At 48.8% G+C, this 27,473-nt stretch overlaps 1 protein-coding gene and 1 pseudogene across 1 annotated transcript in view; both read right to left on the reverse strand.

Moving 5' to 3' along the window:
* SYPL1 (synaptophysin like 1) overlaps positions 1-27,473 on the reverse strand; it is a 276,287-nt gene that overhangs the window by 190,763 nt on the left and 58,051 nt on the right. Inside the window, exon 3 of the mRNA XM_086967099.1 lies at positions 8,354-8,469. Within this exon, the coding sequence (XP_086823225.1) occupies positions 8,354-8,469 (116 nt within the window). The remainder of the gene's footprint in view (positions 1-8,353; positions 8,470-27,473) is intronic.
* Positions 8,948-10,119, reverse strand: LOC147750593 (uncharacterized; annotated as a pseudogene).

Below are 27,473 nucleotides of genomic sequence, written 5' to 3' on the forward strand. Positions count from 1 at the left end.
ATAAACCGTCCCATAACAAAAGCACAGGGTTTGAATGTTATATGTCGCCCACTGACAACCAACGGAAGGATCTTCGCAGTCCAGAGTCCCTTTTATGTATGTTTAAAAAAGCTCTATCTTCATGGTTTGCAGCCGTTGAAGCTTCCCATTGGCTAAATGAACGAGGATTGCTGATTTACCCACAGCTGCTCTGTTGATTCTCCCCTAGTGTCCGTCCGCTGCTCATGTTCTAATTAAATTACTGTTTTCCAACCTCAACTCCCCTGTTATTTATGTACCGCTCCCCAATAACAAAAACAAATATAACAAACAAGCATGAGAACAGGCAGTAGGAAGTTGGCAACAGTGCAAGTACAAAAAAACTAGAACTTTTTTTGTGCTAAAATCTTTCTTTAATCAGGTTGTTCAGTTGTATATAATGTCTTGCATTTGTATAGAGGTAACAAAAATGCTTAACACTTTTTATTAGAACTTTTCAACATAATGCACAGCAGCCACAATGCTCTACAACATAGCCAAAAGTTCTGGCTAAACACATAAGGTCCCTGAGGCGAGACCTATTGGCTATGCCAATGCTTGTTCTTATGTGTGGTGAAATGGTGGTCTCTTTTGAAAATAAGGTAAAGTGGGCCTTCAAGGGATTTGTTTGGTAATCCATTAGAATTATTTGAAAAAATGGAATTGCAGACCTAAGTAAATTGTGGCCTTTACTCATTAGTAGATTACAATAGTTGGTATCAAAAACTTAATTGCTTCACACATTGAGCAAATAGTCACAATAATCAACATTAATTGACAGCATAAGACTGAAAAATTAGCATGGCCATATGTCACATCACACATGATGCAACATTAGGGGGGGGGGGGGGGAGGAGATTACAGCATAAGAGAGGAACCTGTAGGTAGGAGGTGAATCGAAAACTCATGGGATACCAATCACAATGACTGAGTCCTACAAAAACTGATGTGGACAATATCACGTAGGCATTAAAGTTTTTTTCTATGTCCAAGAAAGGGGGAGAAAAAGAAAAATGCTACTTACCACTATGCATCTGTTCTTGGCATGTAGAGCTTCAGATTTCTACACTTTGCATCAGATCGCCACCTGGTGTTGGGCTCGGATGATTGCATGATGTTGTCGTCTTGGAAGAAGTCTTTTGTAGTCACGAGATAGGTGACTCCTCCCTTGGACGATAGTGCGCATGGGCATCTGCTCCATCCTTAGATTGTTTTTCGCCATGATGGGAAATGATGGAGTTAGTAGAAATAAAGAAGGGATGTCCATGTGTATATCTAATAAAGATGAAGCTGGAACAGATACAGGTCCGGGGAGGCAGGACGGCGTGTAGAAATCTGCAGCTCTACATGCCAAGAACAAATGCATATATAGATTCTACAGCAGTGTCTCCCCTAACGGTGGTCACCTGTATCCGTTGCAGTAGTTTGAAAGAGTTTTTAGGACAGCTTGGCCTACTGCAGCTTTCTGCTTGGCTTGCACATCAACACAGTAGTGTTTAGTGAAGGGGTGTGTTGTAGACCATGTTGCTGCCTTGCAGATGCCTTCTAGGGGAATGTTCTCTAAGACAGCCATGGGTGCTCCTAGTTTGCGTGTGGAGTGTGCTCTAGGATGAACTGTTAATGTACGTTTTGCTTTTTGATAGCATATTTGTATACATTTTACAATTCACCTTGCAATTCCAGCTTTAAAGATGGGGTTGCCCTTATGTGGTGGAGAGAAAGCTACAAACAGTTGCTTTGTTTTGCAAAAGGATTTGGTCCTATCTATATAATAGAGAAGAGCTCTTAACATCTAGGGTGTGTAGAGCTCTTTCTGCTACAGAGTCTGGGTTTTAGAAAAACACTGGTAACTCTACAGATTGGTTTAAATGAAACTGAGTAATGACTTTTGGAAGGAATTTAGGATTTGTTCTGAGAACCACTTTATTACGGTGTAATTGTAAAAATGGTTCTTGTATAGTGAAAACTTGAATCTCACTAACTCTCCTAAGGCAGTAATGCTTGGTATACGCGTGCAGCGAAGCCCACGTAGCTGCCCGACAGATGTTATGCAAGGGAACCCACCATCCCAAAGCAGTAGTGGCTGCCGTTGTCCTGGTAGAATGGGCGCATAACCCCACCGGAGGCTCCTTTTTAGCCAAAGAATAACAAGCCTTGATGCACAGAACGACCCACTGAGAGCTGGTCAGCTTGTGCACGGCCAGACCTTTCTTGGCACCCATGTAGCCAACAAAGATCTGGTCATTCACCCGGTACGGTTGTGTGTGGTTCAGATAGAAAGAGCGCACGTTTTGTGTCCAGACGGTGGAGTCTCTCTTCCTCTTTTGAGGGATGCGGAGGCGGAAAGAAGGTGGGAAAAGTGATGGTCTGTGAAAGGCAGTGACCTCCTTTGGCAGAAAGGATGGACGAATCCTTGGAACAACTTTGTCCGGATGGACAAAGAGAAAAGGAGGTTAAGAAAAAAAGAGCCTGGAGGTCGCTCACTCTTCTGGCAGAGGTGATGGCAACCAGGAAAGTAGTTTTTAGGGTGAGAAGACGAAGAGGACTGTTGTGAAGTGGCTCAGGTTCAAGTCCCACTGAGGCATCACGAAAAGAACAGGAGGGAACATGTGCGTAATGCCTTTCAAGAATCTATTTACAACAGGGGACTTGAAAAGGGAAGGCTGATCTGGAAGCCGTAATAAGCCTGAAATTGCCGAGAGATAGCCCACGATAGTGCCCAGAGCAGAGCCCTGCTGGGCCAAAGAGAGAAGAAAGAGAAGGACCTCTGAAAGAGGGGCAGAAAGGGGATCTACAGCCTTTGCTGTGCACCATGCAACAAACTTATTCCACCTGCAGGCGTATGCCGTTTTAGTGGAGGGATGCCTGGCTGCCAATATAACATCACAGACTTCGGGAGGCAGTTTGAAAGGCGTCAACTGCCGCCGCTCACTCTCCACGCAAGGAGGTGGAGGCTGGACAGGTTCGGTGGAGAACCCTCCCCTGTATCTCTGTGTGGCCCCACTTCCTTTCCTATTTCCACTTTAAAGGGGCGTCTACCTTTATTTTACAGAAGCCTGGCACACTTAAATGGCCTTCAGACACGTTGTATCGGATTCTACAATTAACATATCTGTCTGGTATGCTCTCTCCATTCTCCATTGTGTGAACCATCTAACACAGCAGAACAAAAAGGGATACCTTTACCCATGCAGTCACACAGTGCACACACACTGCCACATATCTATGGAGCAAATATATGTGCACCCGCCACATCGCTCATGGATGAAGTAATAGACTTGGTTGAAAGAAAAACTGGCAGACTCTTTAACAGGAAAGGCTATGCTCCTCTCCAAATACTGGAAAACCGGTAAAAAGGCCTTCTCCTAGAACTTTTAACATTTGCTGCTGCCACCACTGCTAGTTCCTCTCAACCTGGGGAGAGGGCAGTAGTCCCTTTCAGAAGGACAGCCTTTGGTCAGCCCTACCAAACTAGAGCCCGACTCTGGTCTGCAGCCTTAGGCGAACATGCAGGATTCCCAGGTGGACAGCGGCAAAAAATTCAAAAAGGCGAAAAGAAACTGGTTACACCAGGGGTGCAGGAAACAAGGCATGCTGCACTGAGCCACGCACAGGTCACTCGTGTCTCAACACATAGCTTAGGAGGAACCTTATGATAACAAGCATTTGCAATGCAATATGTCTCGCATTTACGAGAGTTTAAGCTATTGCCATTGTAAATGACAATAATTTTTATATGGGTTTTAAAAACCAAAACTTTAAAAAGGCATTGTCATTTAAAATGCCAATAGCTCAAACTCGCGTAAATGCGAGACCCATTGCATTGCAAATGCTTGTTGAGTACAGCTGGGGACGTGTCCTCCAACAGGAGCTGGGATGATAAGCATCCCTTGACACTTTGGCTTGCGTTTCCTCTTCCTGCTCCAGATGCCTACTTGAGTTTCCAGCATCTGACAGAAGCCCAAGCAGGTCACTCAGCCTCTCGATGAAGCTCTCCGTAGCTTGTCCCCATCATAAAGGCTCATAAAGGCGGCAGCAAGTAGCAGTCCAAGGATTATCTGCCCCAGCGGGACTTCAGCCGCAACCTCTCCAGACTATAAACTATGCCCATTTTTACAGGCAAGGCGAATAAATACGTTTTATTGACAATTGTGCAACAATGCCATGCTTACTGCAGCGAGCAGTGCCCTAAGTTTATGATTCTTCCCATAAAAATGAGCTAAAACATTTTAGCCTTTGTGTTTTAGTAGCCTAATAAATATGAGTGGTGCAGAATGGTTAACATTTAGTGCAAATAAATATGTTTTTTTCCACAATATAGCACACACAGTCCTTGCATATTTAGTGTACAATATCACTACATAAAATCGCCACCGTACAACGTGCACTTATTTTCTGTATATAATAACTATGCCGCAAAAAAACGAATAAATACATAAGTGACAGACATTGTCATTTACATCGTTAATAGGTCCAACTTTCACAAGTGCGAGACCTATTTGATTCCAAATGCTTGTTGGTGAGACTGCCAATGCTGCCTGTTCCTGGCAGGTCGTTCACAGCGAGGCGTGTTCTAGACTACGGTCATCAGCCTTCCCTAGTGCTTGCATGTATGTGTTTGTGGCTGTCTAATGGAACCCCAGCTGCCGGGCGGGATCGTACAACGAATGCATTGCTTCACTGCTCTTTGTAGGGTAGTTGAGGGAGCTCTGCGGAAAACCAGGATTTATACATTATTTAATTAGCACTGGAACTGAGCTCATTTTGTCACGGTTAATATTTCTTTCCAAGGGGCTGCTTTGCCAAAAAGCGGTATTTATTTTGCCTCCTAACCAGCGTGCTTCACTCGATTTGTGAAATGGCAACTGCAGATCCTACCTGTGTCCTCTCGGAGGAGGTTTTTGCTGCAGACCGAGACGCCAGAAGCTGTTTATCCGGCACGCCGTCCGTCTACTTGTCATCGATAAATTGTGTTTTTACTTGCGGAAGATTTGGACGTAAGAAAGCGCCTTCTTCGTATATCGTTTCCCTATTTAACTAACGGCAACTCGCGATTTGAAGAATATATATTGTCCGACCACGACCAAGATTACAAGGTTTATACGGTGCGTGAGGGAACGCTTAAGAAAGTCGGTACACCACAAACAGAATCAACGTTATCTAATTTCTGAATACACGTGCAATCTTGAAACATTCCTCGAATGTTCTGAATAAAGAGCCGGTAACCTTAGTAGGAACATTCAAAATCTTTTCAACATCATACCGAATGAAATAGAATAGCACCATGATGGTAAAGTCCTGATGAAGACACGGTCCTCGTGTCGAAACGCGTTGACAGGAAACCATCCATGATTTATATAATATTCTCATTTTTTTATCAATGAATGCATATGAAATAATGCAGAATGGTTTTTATAAAGTCTTATCACTGATTCAATGATTTTATCATATGTTCTTTGTTTGTACCAAATTAAAATGTACTTTATATGCTAAAACAGTTGTATACCCTTATTATTTGTGGTTTGTTTTGCCATTTAATTTGTGCCAGTAATTAGTTTGTGTGCCAGTAATTAGTTTGTCTGCCTGGGTGCGTTACTTTACACACATTATTTACCCTGACCCAGGAGTTTGATCCATATCAGGGGGTCCTTGCTTTTCACACGTGTACACATGACGCCACATCCTGCATCTTTAAAGCCTGTATTCGGATTTTTTATCGGAATTCTATTTTTTTATTTTGTCGGATGGCTTTTTCTTGGGTTCTTCAAATCGGTTTGACATTTTTGCCTGCACTTCTACTTTAGCATAATGGTTAATTATGGAAATGGTACAGCTTTAAAAACAAGCATTTGCAATGCAATGGTCTCGGCATCATTAAAGGTAGAGCTATTGGCATTGCTCATGAGATTTCTTTTTTTTCTTTAAATCATAAATAAATGGCATTGCCAATACACAGCACTCTGCACTCACAACTCTGCACACTCACCACTCACAACTCTGCACACTCACAACTCTGCACACTCACAACTCTGCACACTCACAACTCTGCGCACTCACAACTCTGCGCACTCACAACTCTGCGCACTCACAACTCTGCGCACTCACAACTCTGCGCACTCACAACTCTGCGCACTCACAACTCTGCACACTCACAACTCTGCACACTCACAACTCTGCACTCACAACTCTGCACTCACAACTCTGCACTCACAACTCTGCACTCACAACTCTGCACTCACAACTCTGCACTCACAACTCTGCACTCACAACTCTGCACTCACAACTCTGCACTCACAACTCTGCACTCACAACTCTGCATTCACAACTCTGCATTCACAACTCTGCATTCACAACTCTGCATTCACAACTCTGCATTCACAACTCTGCACAGCGCGTCCACATACCCTAAGAGGCTCGTGCAAAGGAGCAAGCCTGTAATAACCATAAACTCAGCCTGCGTGCTACATTCGTGTTGCCCGTTCTATCCTGTGCAAGGGGAAATAAAGTTTGAAAATACAACAACTTGCTAACAATCACGCCCCCACCATCACGAGAAAACACACTAGAAAAATATAAAATAACTCTTACTTCCCCCGGAATTCCGCCGCGGCCGCCCCAGAAGTCAGGCAAGGTCGCCTGTGACAGGGGTGGAGCCGCGTCCGGACCGGAAGAGGAGGCAGGCGGAGGAAATGCGTCAAGCGGCCCGGGGCTCCTGCGAGCGGTGGAGAGCCCCGGGGCCGACAACAGGACGTTGCACACGTGTTGCGGGGCTCCCTTGACCAAGAGGGAGTCCCGGGAAAGGAGCTACCAAGAGCCGCAGCGTCAACTCTCCCTGCCCGTGCGGAGAGCGGAGTCCCCCAGATTGCCACAGTAAGTTAAAGGGGAGGGAGGTGGGGGGGGGGCGGTGCACTTGTGTGTGTGTGTGTGTGCGTGTGTGTGTGTATGAGTGGGGGGGAGTTCTGTATGTATGTGCGTGCGTGTGCGCTTCTGTGTGTGTTTCTATGTATGCGCATGTGTGTGTTGTGTGGGAGCTTCGCGCAGCGCTCGTACTTGTGCGCGTGCCACTTTAGAATCGCCTGCGCGCGGCCAGGAGTGTCTCCTGGGAAGCACACTCGCCGACAAAAGGTTCTCGGCGGAGACGCACTTCCGCGCAGCTAGCCGAGACCTAACAAGCGTCGGGCTGCCCTGAAGTGTCCGTCTGTTGACGTGAGCAATAAAGCAACAAAAAACAAAACTGCAGGTGTGGCAGGGAGAGGAAGTCCCGCCCGCATGAGAAGCTGCCCGGAACCTCGCAGGCTCCACGTGGAGTCCCGGTCCCAGGAAGGGGAACCGGGCGAAGAAGTAGAGAGCCAGTGGAAGAGGGAGCCCTGGCGCCAGAGAGGAAGTGCCGGAGTTCAAGTCCCGGGTCCAAGGAGGGGGCCCAAGTGAAGAGTGGCAGATAGCAGTACGGGGCTCCCATGACTGAGGAGAGAGCCCCGCGTCGTGCTGGCAGAACTACAGAGGAGCTGGAGTGCTCCGGAAGCGCGCCGCAGTTGGCCGCCCTTCAGGAGGATGGCACCAGAGGAGGAGTTCCCCCCGCAGACCTGGCGAGTGGAGGATTCTCCATTTGTACAGTGGTTGTGATGTTTATTTCCTGAGCGAACACGCCGTTGCTGCCCGCTCCAATGATGGGGCTAGTTTATTTAAAAGCCCTGTGGGGGCCAGAGGACACCGTGTAAACTGGTCATTATGTTAAAGTGAGCGCGCGTGCGCATACAAAAAGTGAAAGCGATTTTGCGTGAGGATTGAGACGACGGAAGGGAGACAGGAGATGTGCACACCGCGTGGCTGTACGTGCGTGTTCACGACCTCCTTTTGACCTGCGCGTGCCCATCCCCGGTCTCCCTTCCGAGGCAAGTCAGCAACAATAGCTCTCGCTGGCGACAGCGCTTTCGCGCTGCGTCGCCAGACGAGACCTAAAAATCTTGAGCAAGTCATACTCCGGGCTCAAAAAATATCAACCGCTCAAAAAGCACCTTACAAGCCTGACTGGGAAATCAACTGCTGATGCTTCACAGCTCAGTCCTGTAGAATACACAAGGGATTGTTGTTATTGGTAAAAAGCAAACAGTCTGCCATGGGGATGGGAACCTTCATAATTGCCTGCCTCTCACTAATTGTGCTTTTCATTTTTTCAATGTATCCCAGGTTATGAATCTAGTTTCCAGGGAGTACTTACCAAACATTATGAATCTGAGTGAATTAAGAACAAAAAAAGTGAATAAAAGCTTGCTTTAGAACTTTTTATTTTTAAACACTAAAAACATTGCAAACCAAGACAAAAATATTCACTCACCTAAAAGGGTACCCAAAGGATGCAGAAAGTGTTTTGGTATTGGATTGGCAAGTAACATTAATTGATGTGCTTCCACTGTAACCGCCACAAGTAGCAAAGGAAAATATTGAGAAAATCTAGAACGGGGAACAGAGATCAATAAATTGCATTAATATCCACACACGAGGCATGTCATAAGACTAAACAATTGCAAAACTCACAAACTCATTGATAATCCTTTAGTATGTAGAAAAATCGTGACAGCTGCAACACCCTGTTACTGCTATCTTTCTGAAGACCATTACCCCTATGATGTCCCTATTTCTAATCCTTGCTCCAATCCATCCGGGGAGGTTTGGTGCAGAAAATATCACAAACTTACCCAGCACTTCTTACTAAATCAAGCACATGTGTAATGCAGTGTAGAAATATACTTCAAATCACCTAACGGTAACCACATTACCAGCTCTTCACATATGTCCGGTTTGATGGACTACCTTACCTTTTTGCTTAATAGTTTCAGAACTTCTCTTATGGCTGTGGCTGGTGAGAATTCTTGTTTTTGGTGTGCAGCTGAGGGGTGACATTTCGCGTTCTCTTCGGTGGCGAACAGATCTAACCAAGTCTCTCCACTGCAGAAAGAGAACTTGCACCACCTCTGATTGAAGACGCCATTCCTGATCCATCATGCACCTGCGGCTGAGTTAGTCTGCCCAGGCATTCAGGGAACCTGCCAGGTGTTGATCCACCAGGGACATTACCTGATATTCCAGCCATGTCCAAAGACGAAGAGCCTCCCGACATAGGATCCACGACCCCTCCCCGCCCTGTTTGCTGCAGTACCACATGGTGGTGGTGTCTGAACACCTTTCACCACTCTTTCCTTGACAGAGGGAAGGAATGCTTTCACTGCAAGACTAATTGCCCAGAGCTCCAGAAGGTTGATGTGGTGCCCGGACTCCGCCGGAGACCAGAGGTCTCCGGCCTCGGCCTCTCCCATGAGGCCGCCCCATCCCAGGACTGACGCATTCGTCACTACTGTGAACTCTGGTTGGGGAAGGGAGAAGGATCTGCTGTTGACCCAATCATGGTTCGTTAGCCACCTCTGCAATAGGTGTGCAGTGCCCTCCGAGATCTGGATACAATCGGAAAGATTCCCCTGATGCTGTGTCCACTGGATCTTCAGGTCCCGCTGCAGAGGCCGCATATGCCACCTTGCATGATCCACCAGCAAGATTCAGGAGGCCATGAGGCACAGCAGCCTCAGGGTTATCCTCACCGAAACCGGGGATACAGGCTGAAACATCGGTATCATAGCCCGAATATACCAGGCTCGTCGCTCGGGAGGATAAGTCCGAAACTGCGCTGTATCCAAAACCGCTCCGATAAAAAGGAGATTCTGAGAGGGAACCAGGTGTGACTTTGGCACGTTGATAGTGAACCCCAGCAAGTGCAGGCGGTCTGCCATAGTCTGGAGGTGGGAGCCGACAGCCCAGGGCGAACTTGTCTTCAACAGCCAGTTGTTGAGATAAGAGAAGACTGGAACCCCTGATCTGCGCAGGTGAGGTGCGACCACTGCCAACACTTTTGTGAACACCCTAGGGGCGCAGTTAAGGCAAAAGTGGAGCACAGTAAACTGAAAATACTCGTGGCCTGCTGTTAACCGTACTAACGCCTGTGGGCTGGCAGGACGGGGATGTGGAAATAGGAGTCTTGTCTTGCAAGTCCAACGCTACCATCCAGTCTCCATGGTCGAGAGCAGACAGAACCTGAGCCAACGTCAACATTTTGAACTTCTCCTTCCATAGCAAGCGGTTGACGTCTCTGAGGTCTAAGATAGGACGCAGGTCTTTGTCCTTCTTGGGTACCAGGAGGTAGTGGGAGTAGCAACCACAACCTACTTCTGGCAGAGGAATGTGTTTGATGGCCCCTTTGGCCAAAAGGGCTGTAACTTCCTGACGGAGAAGGGCCAAGTGATTCTCCGACATGCGATTGAGTGTAGGTGGCATGGATGGAGGGGTAGTCTCAAAAGGGAGGGAGCAGCCCCTCCGGACAATCTGCAAAACCCACCTGTCGGTCGGACGTGATGTTTTGCCAGTGGGGGAAGGGATGGAGGATCCTGCCACCCACTGGCAACTGGTGGCCATGAAAGGTCAGACTAGGAAGGTTTGGAGGCTGCTGCAGAGGGGGCACCGGTGAACTGGCTCGCCTGCAGGCCCCCAGTGCTGCGTCCCAACTCCCCGGCCATGCAGAGGCTGGGCAGCTTCGGCAGGCCTGGGGCCCTGGGTGGAACGTGTTTGGGTACCCCTTCGGTAGCCACAAAAGGGGCGAAAAGCAGACAATGCAGGGCGAGAGGTAGCAAGGCCTAAGAATCTGGCCGTACCCCTAGAATCTTTGAAGCGCTCAAGCGAGTTGTCCACCTTGTTGCTAAACAACGACGGCCATCAAAGGACATGTCCAAAAGGGTCGATTGGACATCGCCCGAGAGGCCAGTGGACCTCAGCCAGGCGTAGCATCTCAAGGCTACAGACACTGAAATCGTCCTGCCTAGCGAGTAGGCCGTGTCCAGCCCACATCGAATGGCAAACTTTACTGCATCTCTCCCCTCTGCGACCGCATGGGAGAGTACGTCCCGGGCCTCCTCCGGGCACTGTGGAAGCACCTCCACAACTGTGTCCAACACAGAGTGGGTGGGACAGCCCAACAGACTTGGGGTATTCACCGACCGCAGTCCTAAGCTGGCAGAAGAAAACATCTTCTTCCTAAGATGATCCAGCTTCTTGGATTCCCTTTCTGGGGGAGCAGTAGGGAACGCGCCTTTTGATGTTGAGGCTTGGACTACCAAGCTCTCAGGGGTAGGGTGTTGGGAGAGAAAAGTGGTGTCGCCCGGAGCCATGTGGTGGCGTTGGGCAATCATCCTATCCACAGGAGCCCCTGTGCTGGGCTTGGACCAAGTGCCCAGAAGAATGTCTGGGAGGGCCTCATTAAACGGCAGCACGAGCTCCGAAGAGGCTGCTGCCGATTGAAGCACCTCAGTCGGGAGGTTGGTCCTGACTACCACCGTAGGAAGCTAGAGGCCCAAGGCCTCAGCCGCCCTACGCAACACCACAGCGTAGGAGGCTCCCTCCGCCATAGCCATGGTAGGGGGGGACAGCATATCAAGGTCTGGGGATGTATCCAGACTACTAGCCTCGCCCAGTTCCTCTCTCCAGTCCGGCTCATCAAGCTGGTCTGCCAAAGGGTCAAAAGACCAATCCCAGTCCGCCGCACCCTCTTCAGGCTGCCACTCGGGGTTTTAGGGAATGCCAGGATAGAAAAGTGGTACAAAAGTATCGGTCTGTACCGGTTGACGCCAGTCTGGTTCCGTGTCCAAGTCAAAAGGGAGGCCGGGGTCAACGTCGGCTGGGGACACAACCGGCGTCGGAAGAGGCAGAGGGGTCGTCCATGGAATAGGCGCTGGAGGTGTTGTAAGGTGAAACAGTGCCGATCCGAATCCAGGCTTGGATCCCTGCGGCGCCGGGGCCAGATCCACTGGCATTGAAGGCCTAGAACCTCCAGCTGAGTCCGTGGGGCCCGAAGGTAGAGTCGGGCTGGCCAAAGATGGAGTGGAGGGCTTCGTAAAAGGTACGAAGTTCGACAGGGGTCGCTCCGGCTCCTGGGAAGGAAGGGAAGCTCTGAGCCGACCCAACAGATACCATTGGCGGAGCCGAAGGATGACGACATACCGTATTCCCACGTCACATTGACCGACGGACGGGGAAAAGGCGAAGAGCGACAGTGCTTCTTTGCCTTCTTTTAGTGCTTCGACTTACTCAAAGACGAAGACTTTGTTTAGGAGTGATGGTGGTGACTGGGGGACCGGTCCCGCAACCTCCCTCTCGATCGGGACCTCGAGCGACACAGAGCTGACTGCTGGGCCTCGAAAAGCTTTTGGGACAGGTCCCGCAAGACTTCGGGTTCATGGCCAGACAGTAGGAGCACGACTTCCGGTCGTGGTCGCGCTCCAGACACCAGAGGCACACGAGGTGTGGGTCCAAAACAGACATCAAATTGTGGCAGGAGTCTCAGGTTTGAAGCCGGTCAGACGATGAGACATCCCAACGTGCACCAGGAGTCAAAAAGACGCCGACGACAAATGCGGAGTTGACCGACGCCACCTACCGATGCACTGTGGTACTGCTACGAAAATATTTCTCTGGATCCAGACTGACGCCTGGAGGTAATTCTAAGGTAAGGAATCTATAACTAATAGTCTCTTTCAGATACACTTAACAATTAAGCCACAAACATAAATAGTACCATTGCATGTATCTACAGTAAATGTATGAGCAAATCAGTGTCCAGGTACTAATGTCGATGGTGTTTTGATCCCCAACGTAGCAGGCATGCGGAATTCCCATTGCTTGACGCCCAGGACATATTGTTTGGGGTCAAGGGCAACACGTTTACATGTGTATTTTGTCCTTGGCACAAGTAGGCTCAACCCCCTGCAGGACAAACCCTTTGGCTGCCAGTTTGCAGTACCACATTATGGATCAGGGAAAGGAACTGTCTGCAGTTAGGGTAATATTTTTGTCCATATGTTAATGCTGTTCAAAGTTATATTTATGGTTCATTAATTGAAAGCCTTTATTATTAGGGTGAGTGCTCTAAGTAAATGTAAGCACTGACTGCACTGCTGACTGTGGGTCCAGTATAAAAATGTGCACAAACGTTTTCAAAGTTTAGCAATATGAGGCTACGTGTAATGCAGATTCAAACACGCGTTGCTTGGACCCCAAGCTTCACTTTCACACAGCACTCTCTGGTTCTTCATTCAATGTAAAATGAATTTCGTCACATATTCTTCATGGGATTGTCTTTTATTGTTTCTCTTTTGTTTTATCCTCTTTAGGTAATTATTTCATCATTACCCTCGTTTTTTCATGTAGTCATTTCATATTTAAATGTACATTTGCCCAATGCATTTCAAGCACTAAATGCCCTTCCTCAGGGGACTTCGTTCTGAAAGAATAACAATATGTCGGTACATTCTCACAACCATATTTTCTAAAGCATACACAATTAATATAAACAGTTTAGGTCTGTCTTTGATTTGTCAACCTTATACCCCTGTGATAAAAACCGTGATTTTTGTCTGTTGGTGCATGTTTTATTTTTTACAAAATTAAGATGCACGCATACGTGAACTACCCTTCACTAAGATTGGTACTGACCTTCTCTCTAATGTTCTTGGAACGTGTGCATCTGAAAAGTAAATGAACCAAATGTTCAAGATAACCCCCACTGTCAGATTTTTACACTAACGCGTTTAAAATCCGCGTTCACAAACTATGCGTCTCCATCTACTATTTGCTTCTTACCGGGTGTTTTCGCTGTTTCGCGTTTACCGCGATTCCTTCTCCCTTCCGGGTTCGTGTGTGTTTTGGCGTGCGTCGCTCTATACTTAATACTCTATGGTCGCGTAATCACGTGGCATGTACCTCAGTGGGTAAGCAAGCTAGAAAACGGACGTGGTTTGTTTGTGTCTAATACTATCTTGGCTGACGTGTATGTAAAACCTCGGTTTTGATGTTAAACTGTGCAATGTGGCTAATATCGTTGACTGTGTTTAAATCAGGTGAAAATGTAAGTTATGATAAAAATCGTGAACACTAATGATAATTAATGATAACATAATACAAATATTCATAATGAAAGTGCATATATCTACTCAATGTCTTCCAGTCACATCAACCTATATTTACATCTTATGTTCATCTTTAACAGTCTATATGAAGCAACTCAGTTCCATCCGTTCGTTTAATCCTTTCGGATGTAATGTACATAGAAAATTCATCCAAAATGTTTCTCTTCTTAACAGTACATTATTTGTGTCTGTACCCGCTTGTGGTTTTATCATCTCCAATATACAAAATTTGAGTTGCGAAGGATTATGCCTTGCTTCATTGAAATGCACTGCCACTGTAGACTTGGTGTTCTTCAGTCTGATATTACTCTTGTGCTCTGTGAGCCTGATTTTTATTTTTCTCTGGGTTTTGCCAACATAGGACAATCCGCATGGGCATCTTAGCATATATATTAGATTGCTGCTGTCACATGTTCCTGTTACTTTTAGTTTAACCGGTGTTCCTCTTGTGGGATGGTTGATAACATTCCCTTTAATTATGGCTGTACAATTTCCGCAATTGTGGCATGGCACTGTTCCTTTGTGGTTCTCCGTTTGTGATGTTTTTGGGTGTTTAATGAGCTCTTTGATGTTCTTGGTTCTCTCATATGCAAATATCGGAGAATTTGAGAAGATCCCTTTAAAATCTTCCTCCAACGCGAGTAATGGCCAATGTCTTATGATGGTTCTCTTAATGTTGTAACTGCGTGTTGAAAATTTTGACACAAATACTGATCTTTGCTCATCTTTTTTTGTTGTCGCTGTTAATAGATGTTTTCTTTGAAGTTTATCCGCTCTCTCTGCAGCGGCATTCAGAATGGGTTCCGGATATCCTCTGTTTTTGAATTTAGTAAGTGTTTCCAGCTTATGTTTCTTGTATGTTTCTTCTGTTGAGGCAATCCTTTTTATCCTTACCAGTTGCGAAAATGGCAGGTTTTTTTTCAGTGGTGGTTGGTGGAAGCTTTTATAATGTAAAAGATTATTTCTGTCTGTACTCTTCGTGAAGACGCTTGTGGTTAATTGACCTTCCTCATTCAATATTGTCACGTCCAGGAATGTGATTGTCTTTTTGCTGATGGTGTGTGTAAATTGTATTCGCTCATTGATCTCATTCAGTTGTTGTAGTGCTTCCTTTAAGCTTTCTGTGCTTCCCTTCCATAAGATGAAAATGTCATCTATAAAGCGTTTATACAGAATTAAATTGTTTTGCCACATTTGATGACTCATTATGTTGTCCAGCTCGAATCTATACATAAATGTGTTCGCGTACGTGGGTGCAGCACAATTTCCCATGGATGTACCCGAGCATTGTACATAGTACTTGTTTTTCCATATGAAGTAGCTATGAAATAGGGTGAAATGAATTAACTCCATGATGAATATTTTTAAATTCTCACTTTTCTCTTCGTTTACCAAAAAACTCTCCACTGCTCTAATTCCCAGATCATGTGGGATTGATGTGTATAGGGATTTTACGTCCACTGTAGCCATGATCATGTCTTTTGTGAAATTTCCCTTCTCTTCCTCCAAGATGGTCAGAAAGTGGGTGGTGTCTTTTAGATAAGTTGAAGATTTCTGTACAATGTTTTGTAGGTGTTTATCTATGAATTTTCCTATGGGTTCATGTATAGACCCTATGGTTGATACTATTGGACGTAGTGGCGGTTTGGTTGCGTGTTTGTGAATCTTGGGTGTCATATATATATATGGTACTGAAGGGTTGATTTTTATCAAGTATTCTTTGTCTCTTTGATTTATGATGCCCTTCTCTAGAGCTTTCTCCACAATGTTCTCTAGAATTTTCATGAATTCCTTTGTAGGATCCATTTCCATTTTCATGTATGTATCCTGATCATTCACATGAATTTCCACCTGGTTGTCATAGTATTCCGTGTCCATGATAATGAGGGCGCCCCCTTTATCTGCTTGCCTTATGGTAATGTCTTGGTTGTTTGCTAGTTTTCGTAAGGTTTGTCTCTCTTTTTCAGTCAAATTTGTTGGTTTGGGTTTGGGTTTCTTGAAGGTTTCTTCTATTTCTTTCATTACGACTTTTTCAAAGGCATCCAATACCTTGTGGCTCACTGGGGCCATGAATTTGCTTTTTGTTTTTAACCCCATCATTATGTCTTCTTTAGGTTCTGTAATCGCTGGTTTTTCCACAATATTCGTAAAAAAATGTCGCAGTCTTAGTGATCTCAAGAATTTGTACATGCATATTTTTGTTTCCAGTAAATTCGAATGGTATGTGGGAACGTACGATGAACCTTTTTGTAACACTTGCATTTCGTTAGAGGTCATGGTATATTTAGATATGTTTATTACTAAGGTTTCTGACTCCTTGTGTTTTTGGCTATCGTTTCCGCTGGTATTTGTTTTTTTGCCCCTCCTGGTTCTGTTTGGGGTCCTGTAGCCTTCTCTAAAAAAGGTGCTGGTATTGTTGTGGGTTCTGTGTTGGATGTTGAGGGCATTGATTTATCTACAATGTTTGATTGTTGATTCTGTGACGTTGTCCGTTGTCTCCTGTTTCCAAATGGTGTCTTTCTTTGTTGTGCATCATCTGATGATGTTTCATCCGAAGATCTATCATAATTTGGTTTCTGTTGTCTCCTTTTCGCGTAGATGTCTGCCCATGTGTACACCTCTCCTAAACGATAATCAGTGGTGTCTCTTTTAAATTTTCTTAATTTTCGATCGTTGATTTCCTTTGTGTATTCTTCTACTTTCTTGTTTGTGTCTATGAGAATTTGGTCCCATTCCTCTTTGGTTGTCATTCTACTCAAATCATCTTTTAACAAGTTGATTTCTTTGGTTAATTCTTCCAACAGTTTAGCTAATTCTTCCACTATTAATAAAATGAGGTCTAGCGAACATTTATTTAGAATTGCGAACCATCTCTCAGTGAACCTGGCAGTGCCATGCCACAATTGCGGAAATTGTACAGCCATAATTAAAGGGAATGTTATCAACCATCCCACAAGAGGAACACCGGTTAAACTAAAAGTAACAGGAACATGTGACAGCAGCAATCTAATATATATGCTAAGATGCCCATGCGGATTGTCCTATGTTGGCAAAACCCAGAGAAAAATAAAAATCAGGCTCACAGAGCACAAGAGTAATATCAGACTGAAGAACACCAAGTCTACAGTAGCAGTGCATTTCAATGAAGCAAGGCATAATCCTTCGCAACTCAAATTTTGTATATTGGAGATGATAAAACCACAAGCGGGTACAGACACAAATAATGTACTGTTAAGAAGAGAAACATTTTGGATGAATTTTCTATGTACATTACATCCGAAAGGACTAAACGAACGGATGGAACTGAGTTGCTTCATATAGACTGTTAAAGATGAACATAAGATGTAAATATAGGTTGATGTGACTGGAAGACATTGAGTAGATATATGCACTTTCATTATGAATATTTGTATTATGTTATCATTAATTATCATTAGTGTTCACGATTTTTATCATAACTTACATTTTCACCTGATTTAAACACAGTCAACGATATTAGCCACATTGCACAGTTTAACATCAAAACCGAGGTTTTACATACACGTCAGCCAAGATAGTATTAGACACAAACAAACCACGTCCGTTTTCTAGCTTGCTTACCCACTGAGGTACATGCCACGTGATTACGCGACCATAGAGTATTAAGTATAGAGCGACGCACGCCAAAACACACACGAACCCGGAAGGGAGAAGGAATCGCGGTAAACGCGAAACAGCGAAAACACCCGGTAAGAAGCAAATCGTAGATGGAGACGCATAGTTTGTGATCGCGGATTTTAAACGCGTTAGTGTAAAAATCTGACAGTGGGGGTTATCTTGAACATTTGGTTCATTTACTTTTCAGATGCACACGTTCCAAGAACATTAGAGAGAAGGTCAGTACCAATCTTAGTGAAGGGTAGTTCACGTATGCGTGCATCTTAATTTTGTAAAAAATAAAACATGCACCAACAGACAAAAATCACGGTTTTTATCACAGGGGTATAAGGTTGACAAATCAAAGACAGACATAAACTGTTTATATTAATTGTGTATGCTTTAGAAAATATGGTTGTGAGAATGTACCGACATATTGTTATTCTTTCAGAACGAAGTCCCCTGAGGAAGGGCATTTAGTGCTTGAAATGCATTGGGCAAATGTACATTTAAATATGAAATGACTACATGAAAAAACGAGGGTAATGATGAAATAATTACCTAAAGAGGATAAAACAAAAGAGAAACAATAAAAGACAATCCCGTGAAGAATATGTGACGAAATTCATTTTACATTGAATGAAGAACCAGAGAGTGCTGTGTGAAAGTGAAGCTTGGGGTCCAAGCAACGCGTGTTTGAATCTACTAATACCTCCCATGCTCAGAGGGAGTATCACATTCAGCACCAACCACATTTTTGAAACTGAATGAACTTAACAAATATCAGAATTTACAAAGGAGTGCAGAACCACACCCACAGAGGTTGTTCCATTGCTACGTGTAATGCACCCAGAATTCTCTCTGATTTAATGCAAATATTTGCAGAGGCTTAAAAGCAAGATTGAGGATTCTTTGCTTTCAAAATAAAGTGTTCATAATAAAATGAACGCAGGAAAAACTACTGTATAATTTCAGGTACCATTTCGTTGCAGCTTTATTTATTAACATGTGTTGATGCACGCTAGTATTTTCCAAAAATATTCATAATGGAAAATCAGTGTAACCAGTTTCAATAGGATTATGGGAAACAAAAATAAACAAGCACTGGCAAAGCCAGAAGGTCTGCAATTGGTGGTCAGCTGTTTAGTTTTGTTAATGTGTGACTTGTTTAGGCATGGTTTTTGTAAAGCCTTATTGGTGTGGGAGCTGCTGGGCCCTCACCCTTTTAACAAACATTGGCAAAAGCAAAAATAGTTTTTGATCTCAAAAAGCGCACACTGCCACAGTAGTTTATGGCACTGAACAAAACTACTTTGTGTGTCGATATGCTCCTTGTGAAAGAACAGAATGTTTTCACTCACAGTAAAGCCAGTCGATACAGAGAGAGAGAGAGAGAGACAGACAGAATTTTAATAAACACAAAATGTCACGGTCCACGCCAGACCAAATTAGGGGCCCAAATATAAAAGAAAGACTCAAAAGTACACCCATGGTATATGTCCTTGCATTAAGTGCAGCTAAACGGCTTTCATGAATTCCCAAACATTTACATAAGTAGGACAAGAAATTGTACTCCTCGAAAATATTTGTGAACTGCATTTTAGCATGAGCAAATGTGCATGTGTAGGTCTGGAAGAATGAGGCAGCGACCCTAACCAGAGATATTATTAACGAAGTGTGAGAAGGGGATGGAAATCCCCTGGCTCTCTAGAGTTTACCAGAGTTTATGTAGTATCAATAAAGGCTGTATCTTCTCAAACCCCAGCGAAACTGCTACTTTGCATAAAAAAGAACTTAGAAGCCTCCTATATTTGTCATATAATGAAGAAAGACTGGTGCGGGAAGCGAAGAAACCATTTGTCTCCAGGTATATGTCTCGTGAGCAGCCCTGTCTCCCCTTACCAAACTACCTTATGTTACCTAGGAGTCATTGGGTAAGAAGCCTTTTATTCCACCTTAGAGCGGGAACTGTAAAATTTGCATTGTGTTTCCCCCTTGGTTTTTCACTCAAAACTTGATTTAATACCCTGCTCGTGTGACGGGGTGAGTGGCCAATCCACCCTCCATTTTTTGTTTTTCTGCAAATATTACATAAAGTATCTTCTTTACCCGTTTTTCAACAGGAGCGGGCCCATTAGTAGGGATTCAGCCTTCTCGAGTGTGCTTGCCTTGACTGATGAAGAGCTTGTTTTCCGCATTACTACATTTCTGAGAATTGCCACTCAGGCACACAAGTCAATGCTTAATCCCTGAACTTTTAAAGTATGAATGGATCAATTTATAATTGTTGTTAATGAATGTACCATTTTTATCTTAGAGCGTAATATTGTGTCTTACAAATCATCAACCTTAATTTTTTTATTGCTACCTGTTGGACCGGCCTCGTGGCGTGGTCCGACCCCTCCCACATGGCGGGTCCCGGACTACTACTACCCCTGTTCCCTGGACGAGAACCACACCTGCAGCCCTCCGGGTCACCCCCCAGCTCTTCCCCGACGGAACCCAGACCCGTAACCACAACCTTCTCGGCTGGCCCGGGCCCTTTGCCGAACCACCGTCCCCGGCCCAGCTGCCATTTTGGACCCTCCATGGCCAGGCCTCGTGGCCTCGGGTCGACCTCCCACCTCAGGCCCAGCCAGGCCCGGACATCGAGGCACCACCATCCACCCAGGGGGGTAACGAGACCACTTGGCGAGTCAATGAGAGCAGGAGTGTCGATGGCTCCCCTCCGCCTGGTTTCGATCGCCCCCAGCCTCCCTGGGCGCTGGCTCCACCCCCCTGCTGGGTGTCTGGACTCCCTCATCCCGGACCCCCGACCTCCAAGTGCGAGGGTCCGGACATCAAAGGGCGCCAGACCTATAACTGGGGTAGCTCCAGAACAGGAAGGCAGTTGTATCCTGGAGTCAAGAGACACCTAGACGAACTCATCCTTGGAGGCCTGCTGGCGCTGCCGCGGCTCCTCTTCGTGAACCATCCTTGAAGGCCTGCTGGCGCTGCCGCAGCTCATCCTCGTGAACTATCCTTGAAAGGCCTGCTGGCGCTGCCGCAGCTCATCTTCGTGAACCATCCTTGAAGGCCTGCTGGCGCTGCCGCGGCTCATCTTCCTGAACCATCCTTGAAGGCCTGCTGGCGCTGCCGCGGCCCCTACTTGAGAACCCTCCAGCTCGAGGATTGAGAGCTATACGCCAGGTATCCCTGTACCGGACCGGTACCGAGACTGTCCCGCTACCCCTTTTCCCCCAGAGACTAGAATTGAAGGAATCACCGTATTCTGGTCCTACTTTATCGTCCAGTATAACTGGCTTAAGAATACCGATAAAAGTGTGCAGAACCTATCTTTGTGTGGCGTCTATCTGTTGGGGGGGGGGGGGGGTAGTTGCTCGTCCGTACGATCTAAGGAGAGGGCCCTCGCCAGGAGGCCTCTCCCCCTTGCTCGGCCGACCCTCAGGGTCCCCGTCTAACATTGGTGGCCAGCGGCGCGATTCGAGCCAACGCATAATCGTACGGAGAGTAACTCGCCCCACGACACACAGCAACAATGACGACAAAAGAGACCGGAACAACCGCAAAATTCCAGATGGAACGGCTGGAAGAATACAGCCACAAGGAATTGAAACAATTCTGCATAGACTTGGGCGTCGCTACCACGGGACTGAGCACCAAAGATGACCTCAAGCACGCCTTTGGAGTCTTGGGTGGAGACGGGAGCGTCCCCACCCCAAAACGAAAGCATCGAGACCCCAGAAACAACTGCAACCCCCGAAGAAGAAGGAAGAGCGGGCCTCTCTTCCGAGGAGGCCCGAGAACGGGAGAGGAGCTGGCTCCACGAGTTGGAACTGGCTCGACTCCGCTTAGATGGGGAACTGAAACTAGCGGAAAAAAAGATAGCCCTCGAACACTTACGGCTACGAGAAGAACGAGAAGAAAAAAAAACAGAGGGAGCTAGAAGAGAAGAAGCTAGCGTACGAACACGAGCGCAGTTTAAAAGAACTAGAGATTCGAAGACAAAACAAGGACCTCGGCGTCCCCGAGAACCAGAGCTCCGCTCCCCCTACGGACACCAAGGTCCACATTCCCAAAGACGTCGTCCGAGAATACTACCGGAACGACGACATCCAGCAATGGTTCAAGGCCTACGAGGTAGCCATGATCTCCCACCGTATTCCGCGGAAAGACTGGGGAGCCGGGTTGTGGGGGAGATTCGTCAACGAAGGAAGAGATGCCCTGCTACAACTCCCCGACGCAGAGATGACCTCCTACGAGCACATGAAAGCCGCCCTTCTCACTCGCTATGGGCTCACCCCAGAGATGTACCGGCAGCGATTCCGAGACTGTAAAAGAATCCCCGGTACCACCTGGGTGGAATACGTGAACTTTTTTAGCCGAGCCTTAGAGGGGTGGATCAAAGGCAGCCAGGTCACCACCTACGAACAATTGGTCGATCTCATCGTGTGGGAGCACCTCTCCAATAATTGTTTCGTTGAACTAAGGCAGCATCTCCTCGACAGCAAGCTGACCGAACCCAGGAAACTCGCCATCGAAGCGGATCTATGGGAGAGCACCCGGGTCCCCCGGAATTGGCCGGGCGAACAAAACAGAGCCTCCCAGGGGTCCCACCGTCCGCGAGGAGGAGGAGGCGGCCAGGGTCGGGGCAGGGACACCGCCACGGTGCCCCTCACCAGCAACCCCCCCGTCTCCGGCCGGAAGAGGAAGTCCTCCGAAGCGACCGGGGTTCCGCTCCAACATTGTCTGCCACAAATGCCAGCGGCCCGGCCATTACTCCAATGACCCCAACTGTCCGAGAAGCCAATCCAACAATACCCCGGGTCCAATGAACCGCCAGATCACCGCCGTCGCCCTCGGAGAAGAGCAAGGCGAAGAAGAAGCCGAAGACTGCGAACAATATCAGACAGAGTGGGAACCTGCAGCCATGTCCCTGGTAGGTCTAGGAGAAAGGGACATGGTCCAGCGGGCCCCCATCCCAGCCAACACGCAGAAGTACAGCCAGTGGGTCACCAATAATGGACACCGGGCCGAAGCCCTCCGCGACACGGGGGCCAGTGTGACCACAGTCCGTTGCCATCTGGTGACCCCCCGATCAAATCTTGCCCAACGTACTTTGTCCAGTACGGTCTGCGGACAACTCCGAAAGCCTGTGCCAGATGGCCCGCGTCCCCTTCGAGTGGGGGAGGGCGGGAGTGTCGCGCATGATGAAAGTGACCGTCCGAGACGATGCCCCCGTGGACTGCCTCCTGGGGAACGATCTCGAGAGCTCCCCCTGGGCAGCCGTTGAACGAAGAGAGCACCTGGGGATGCTTGGTCTCCCTGAATGGGTCTGTGCGACGACCCGATCCATGGCCGCCCGCGCCATCCCATCCACTGAAGAACCCGAGTGGCCCGAACCTCCACCGCCTGTCGTCACTGAAGAGACCACCCCTGAACCCGGTCCACTGGGGTCCGACAACGAAGAGCCTGACCCACTCCGAGACCTTCCGGAGCTGGCCCAGTGGCGCCAAGAAGGTGGCCCCACTCAGGAACAGTTCCACCGGGAACAAAGAACGTGTCCCTCCCTCGAGGGGCTCTGACAGCAAGCCGTAGCCCAGAGCGCAGGGGATGCCTCGGGGGCCCATTGGATCTATTGGGACAATGAGCTCCTCTACAGTGAGCAGAAGATTGACGAACTGGGGGCCAGCCGGGTGCTGGTGGTCCCCCTCCGATTCAGAGACTTCCTCTTGAGCCTGGCACACGATGTACCTCTCGCCGGGCACCTGGGGCAGGACTAGACTTACAGCCGCCTGGTGACCCATTTCTACTGGCCTAAGCTGCGGAACGATATGATCAACCACTGCCGGGCCTGCCCCACCTGCCAGGCCAGCGGGAAGAGCGGCCGTAAACTAAAAGTCCCCCTGCAACCCTTTCCAATCGTCACCACTCCCTTTGAGCGGGTGGGGATCGACATTGTGGGGCCCCTAGAGCCCTGGACAGCGCAGGGTCACCGGTTCATTCTCGTCCTGGTGGACCATGTCACCCGCTATCCCGAGGCCATACCTCTCCGGACCGTGACAGCGCCCGTAGTGGGCCGAGCCCTGATGGGGATCTTCTCGCGGGTGGGCTTCCCCCGAGAGGTCGTCAGTGATCGGGGCACGAACTTCATCTCCAGATACATGAAGTCCCTATGGCAACAGTGTGGGGTCACCTACAAATTTACGACCCCCTACCACCCGCAAGGAAACGGACTAGTGGAACGATTCAATCGCACCCTCAAGGGTATGATCATGGGCCTGGCAGAGCCCCTACGCCGCCAATGGGACGTGCTGCTACCCTGCCTCCTGTTTGCCTACCGGGAGGTCCCACAGAAGTCCCTGGGATTCAGCCCCTTAGAGCTCCTGTATGGGCACCCCGTCCGGGGTCCCCTCAGCCTGGCAAGGAAGGGTGGGAGGTGACCCCCCAAAAGGCTCCCCCCGATGTATACCGGTACCTCTTGACCCTCCGGAATCAGACTCAGAGGTTCCGAGAACTCGCCAAGACCAACCTCGAGGCCAGCCAAGAGGACATGAAACGCTGGTATGATCAAAACGCCTCGTCCATTGAATTTGAGCCGGGACAACAGGTCTGGGTCATGTCCCCGGTCGAACCTTGCGCCCTCCAGGACAAATGGACCGGACCCTTCAAGGTGGTGGAGCGCAAGGGCCCCGTCACCTACCTGGTGGACCTGGAGTCCCCCAGGAACCCCCTCCGGGTTCTCCATGCCAACAGACTTAAGCCGCACTTTGTGCGATCAGAGCTTAGCCTCCTGATGGCTACCGACAGTGGGGCTGAAGAGGACTCCGAGCCCCTCCCCGACCTCCTGACAACTCTAGCACAAGACGGCTCCGTGGAAGGAGTCAACCTCTCTTCCACCCTGACCCCAGCACAACGCCACAGCTGCCAAGACTTGTTGCAACAATTCGCCGATCTGTTCTCCCTCACACCCGGGGTCACCCCCTGGTGCCTCCACGATGTCGACACCGGGGATAGCCCCCCTATCCGGCACAGGGCCTACAGAGTTCCCGATCTGGTACGCGCCTGCATCCAGTTGGAGGTCTCCAAGATGCTGGCTCTAGGAGTAATCAAGCCCTCCGACAGTCCCTGGGCCAGCCCGGTCGTGCTGGTCCCCAAGGCCGCTGCCCCTGGCGTCGCCCCAGAACTCAGATTTTGTGTGGACTACTGGGGCCTGAACGACGTCACCTGAACAGACGCTCACCCCATCCCCCGAGCTGATGAGTTGATCGACCGTCTGGGGGCCGCCCGCTACCTGAGCATCTTTGACCTGACCGCGGGCTATTGGCAGATCGGCCTCACCCCAGGCGCCCAGGAGCGATCCGCCTTCTCCACCCCGGATGGCCACTACCACTTCAAAGTGATGCCCTTCGGAATGAAAAACGCCCCCGCCACCTTCCAGAGGCTCGTTAACAAAGTATTGGCGGGGCTGGAGGAGTTCAGCGCCGCCTATCTGGACGATATTGCCGTGTACAGTCTCCACTGGGCGGAACACCTCCAACACCTCCGGGAGGTCTTGACCGCCCTCCGGCGGGCAGGACTGACAATCAAGGCCAGCAAGTGCCAAATCGGCCAAGGATCCGTGACCTACCTGGGGCACCAGGTAGGAAGTGGCCAGGTGGCCCCTCTCCAACTCAAGATCGCAGCCATCCGGGCCTGGGAGCCCCCGGTCACCCAAACAGAGGTCCGAGCCTTCCTGGGGTTCACCGGATACTACTGGCGCTTCGTGAAGGACTATGGCAGCATTGTGGGGCCCCTCACAGAACCCACGTCCAAGAAAAAAACCCCGAAAGTACACTGGACCCCTGAGTGTCAGGCCGCCTTTGAGAACCTCAAGTCTGCAATGTGCACCGCCCCAGTGCTCCAAGCCCCCGACTACAGCCGGGAATTTATAGTACAGACCGATGCCTCCGATCACGGCGTTGGGGCCGTTCTCTCCCAAATCAACACAGAGGGAGTTGACCAGCCAGTGGCCTTCATCAGCCGACGCCTGCTGGCCCGAGAACAACGCTGGAGCACCATAGAGCGAGAGGCCTTCGCCGTGGTGTGGGCCCTCAAGAAGCTCCGGCCCTATCTCTTCGGTACCCACTTCCGGGTGGAAACAGACCACAGTCCTCTGCAACGGCTGATGCAGATGCGGGGAGAGAATCCGAAGCGGTTGCGTTGGTCCATCTCCCTGCAAGGGATGGACTTCACTGTGGAGCATCGCCCAGGCCAAGACCACGCCAACGCAGACGGCCTGTCCCGCTTCTTCCGCCTCGGCGAGGAGATTACCCAAGAGGATGGGTGACTCTCCCTGCCTTCAGCTGGGGGGGACGCATGTTGGACCGGCCTCGTGGCGTGGTCCGACCCCTCCCGCATGGCGGGTCTCGGACTACTACTACCCCTGTTCCCTGGACGAGAACCACACCTGCAGCCCTCCGGGTCACCCCCCAGCTCTTCCCCGACGGAACCCAGACCCGTAACCACAACCTTCTCGGCTGGCCCGGGCCCTTTGCCGAACCACCGTCCCCGGCCCAGCCGCCATTTTGGACCCTCCACGGCCAGGCCTCGTGGCCTTGGGTCGACCTCCACCACCTCAGGCCCAGCCAGGCCCCGACATCGAGACACCACCATCCACCCAGGGGGGTAACGAGACCACTTGGCAAGTCAATGGGAGAAGGAGTGTCGATGGCTCCCCTCCGCCTGGTTTCGATCGCCCCCAGCCTCCATGGGCGCTGGCTCCACCCCCCTGCTGGGTGTCTGGACTCCCTCATACCGGACCCCCCGACCTCCAAGTGCGAGGGTCCGGACATCAAAGGGCGCCAGACCTATAACTGGGGTAGCTCCAGAACAGGAAGGCAGTTGTTTCCTGGAGTCGAGAGACACCTAGACGAACTCATCCTAGGAGGCCTGCTGGTGCTGCCGCGGCTCCTCTTCGTGAACCATCCTTGAAGGCCTGCTGGCGCTGCCGCGGCTCATCCTCGTGAACTATCCTTGAAAGGCCTGCTGGCGCTGCCGCGGCTCATCCTCGTGAACTATCCTTGAAAGGCCTGCTGGCGCTGCCGCGGCTCCTCTTCGTGAACCATCCTTGAAGGCCTGCTGGCGCTGCCGCGGCTCATCTTCGTGAACCATCCTTGAAGGCCTGCTGGCGCTGCCGCGGCCCCTACTTGAGAACCCTCCAGCTTGAGGATTGAGAGCTATACGCCAGGTATCCCTGTACCGGACCGGTACCGAGACTGTCCCGCTACCCCTTTCCCCCCAGAGACTAGAATTGAAGGAATCACCGTATTCTGGTCCTACTGTATCGTCCAGTATAACCTGCTTAAGAATACCAATAAAAGTGTGCAGAACCTATCTTTGTGTGGCATCTATCTGTGGGGGGAGGGGGGGTAGTTGCTCGTCCGTACGATCTAAGGAGAGGGCCCTCGCCAGGAGGCCTCTCCCCCTTGCTCGGCCGACCCTCAGGGTCCCCGTCTAACACTACCCTTCCCTTGTGATTTTTAATATGTAATTTTTATTATGTACTTTCATGGATATAATGCCTATCCGAATAAAGTTTGATGAACTGCATGTGTAGATCTGCTCATGCAAAAATCTGAATTAACTTTCCCTCCAACCACTTTTTCCCCAACTCTAGAAGCAGGTTTACGTCTGCCATTGTCAGGAGTACATTGTCAACCTGTCTCAGTATGGGAAAAGATTAGAGAAGAGTTGTTGAAAACCCTTAAAACGTGCAAGTTAGTAAGTTTGCACAAACTCAAAAGGGTATTCTAACCCTAAAACTATAGCTTACCA

This window comes from Lissotriton vulgaris, chromosome 1_1 (genome assembly GCF_964263255.1).
Source record: "Lissotriton vulgaris chromosome 1_1, aLisVul1.2, whole genome shotgun sequence".
Classification (NCBI taxonomy): Eukaryota; Metazoa; Chordata; class Amphibia; order Caudata; family Salamandridae; genus Lissotriton; species Lissotriton vulgaris.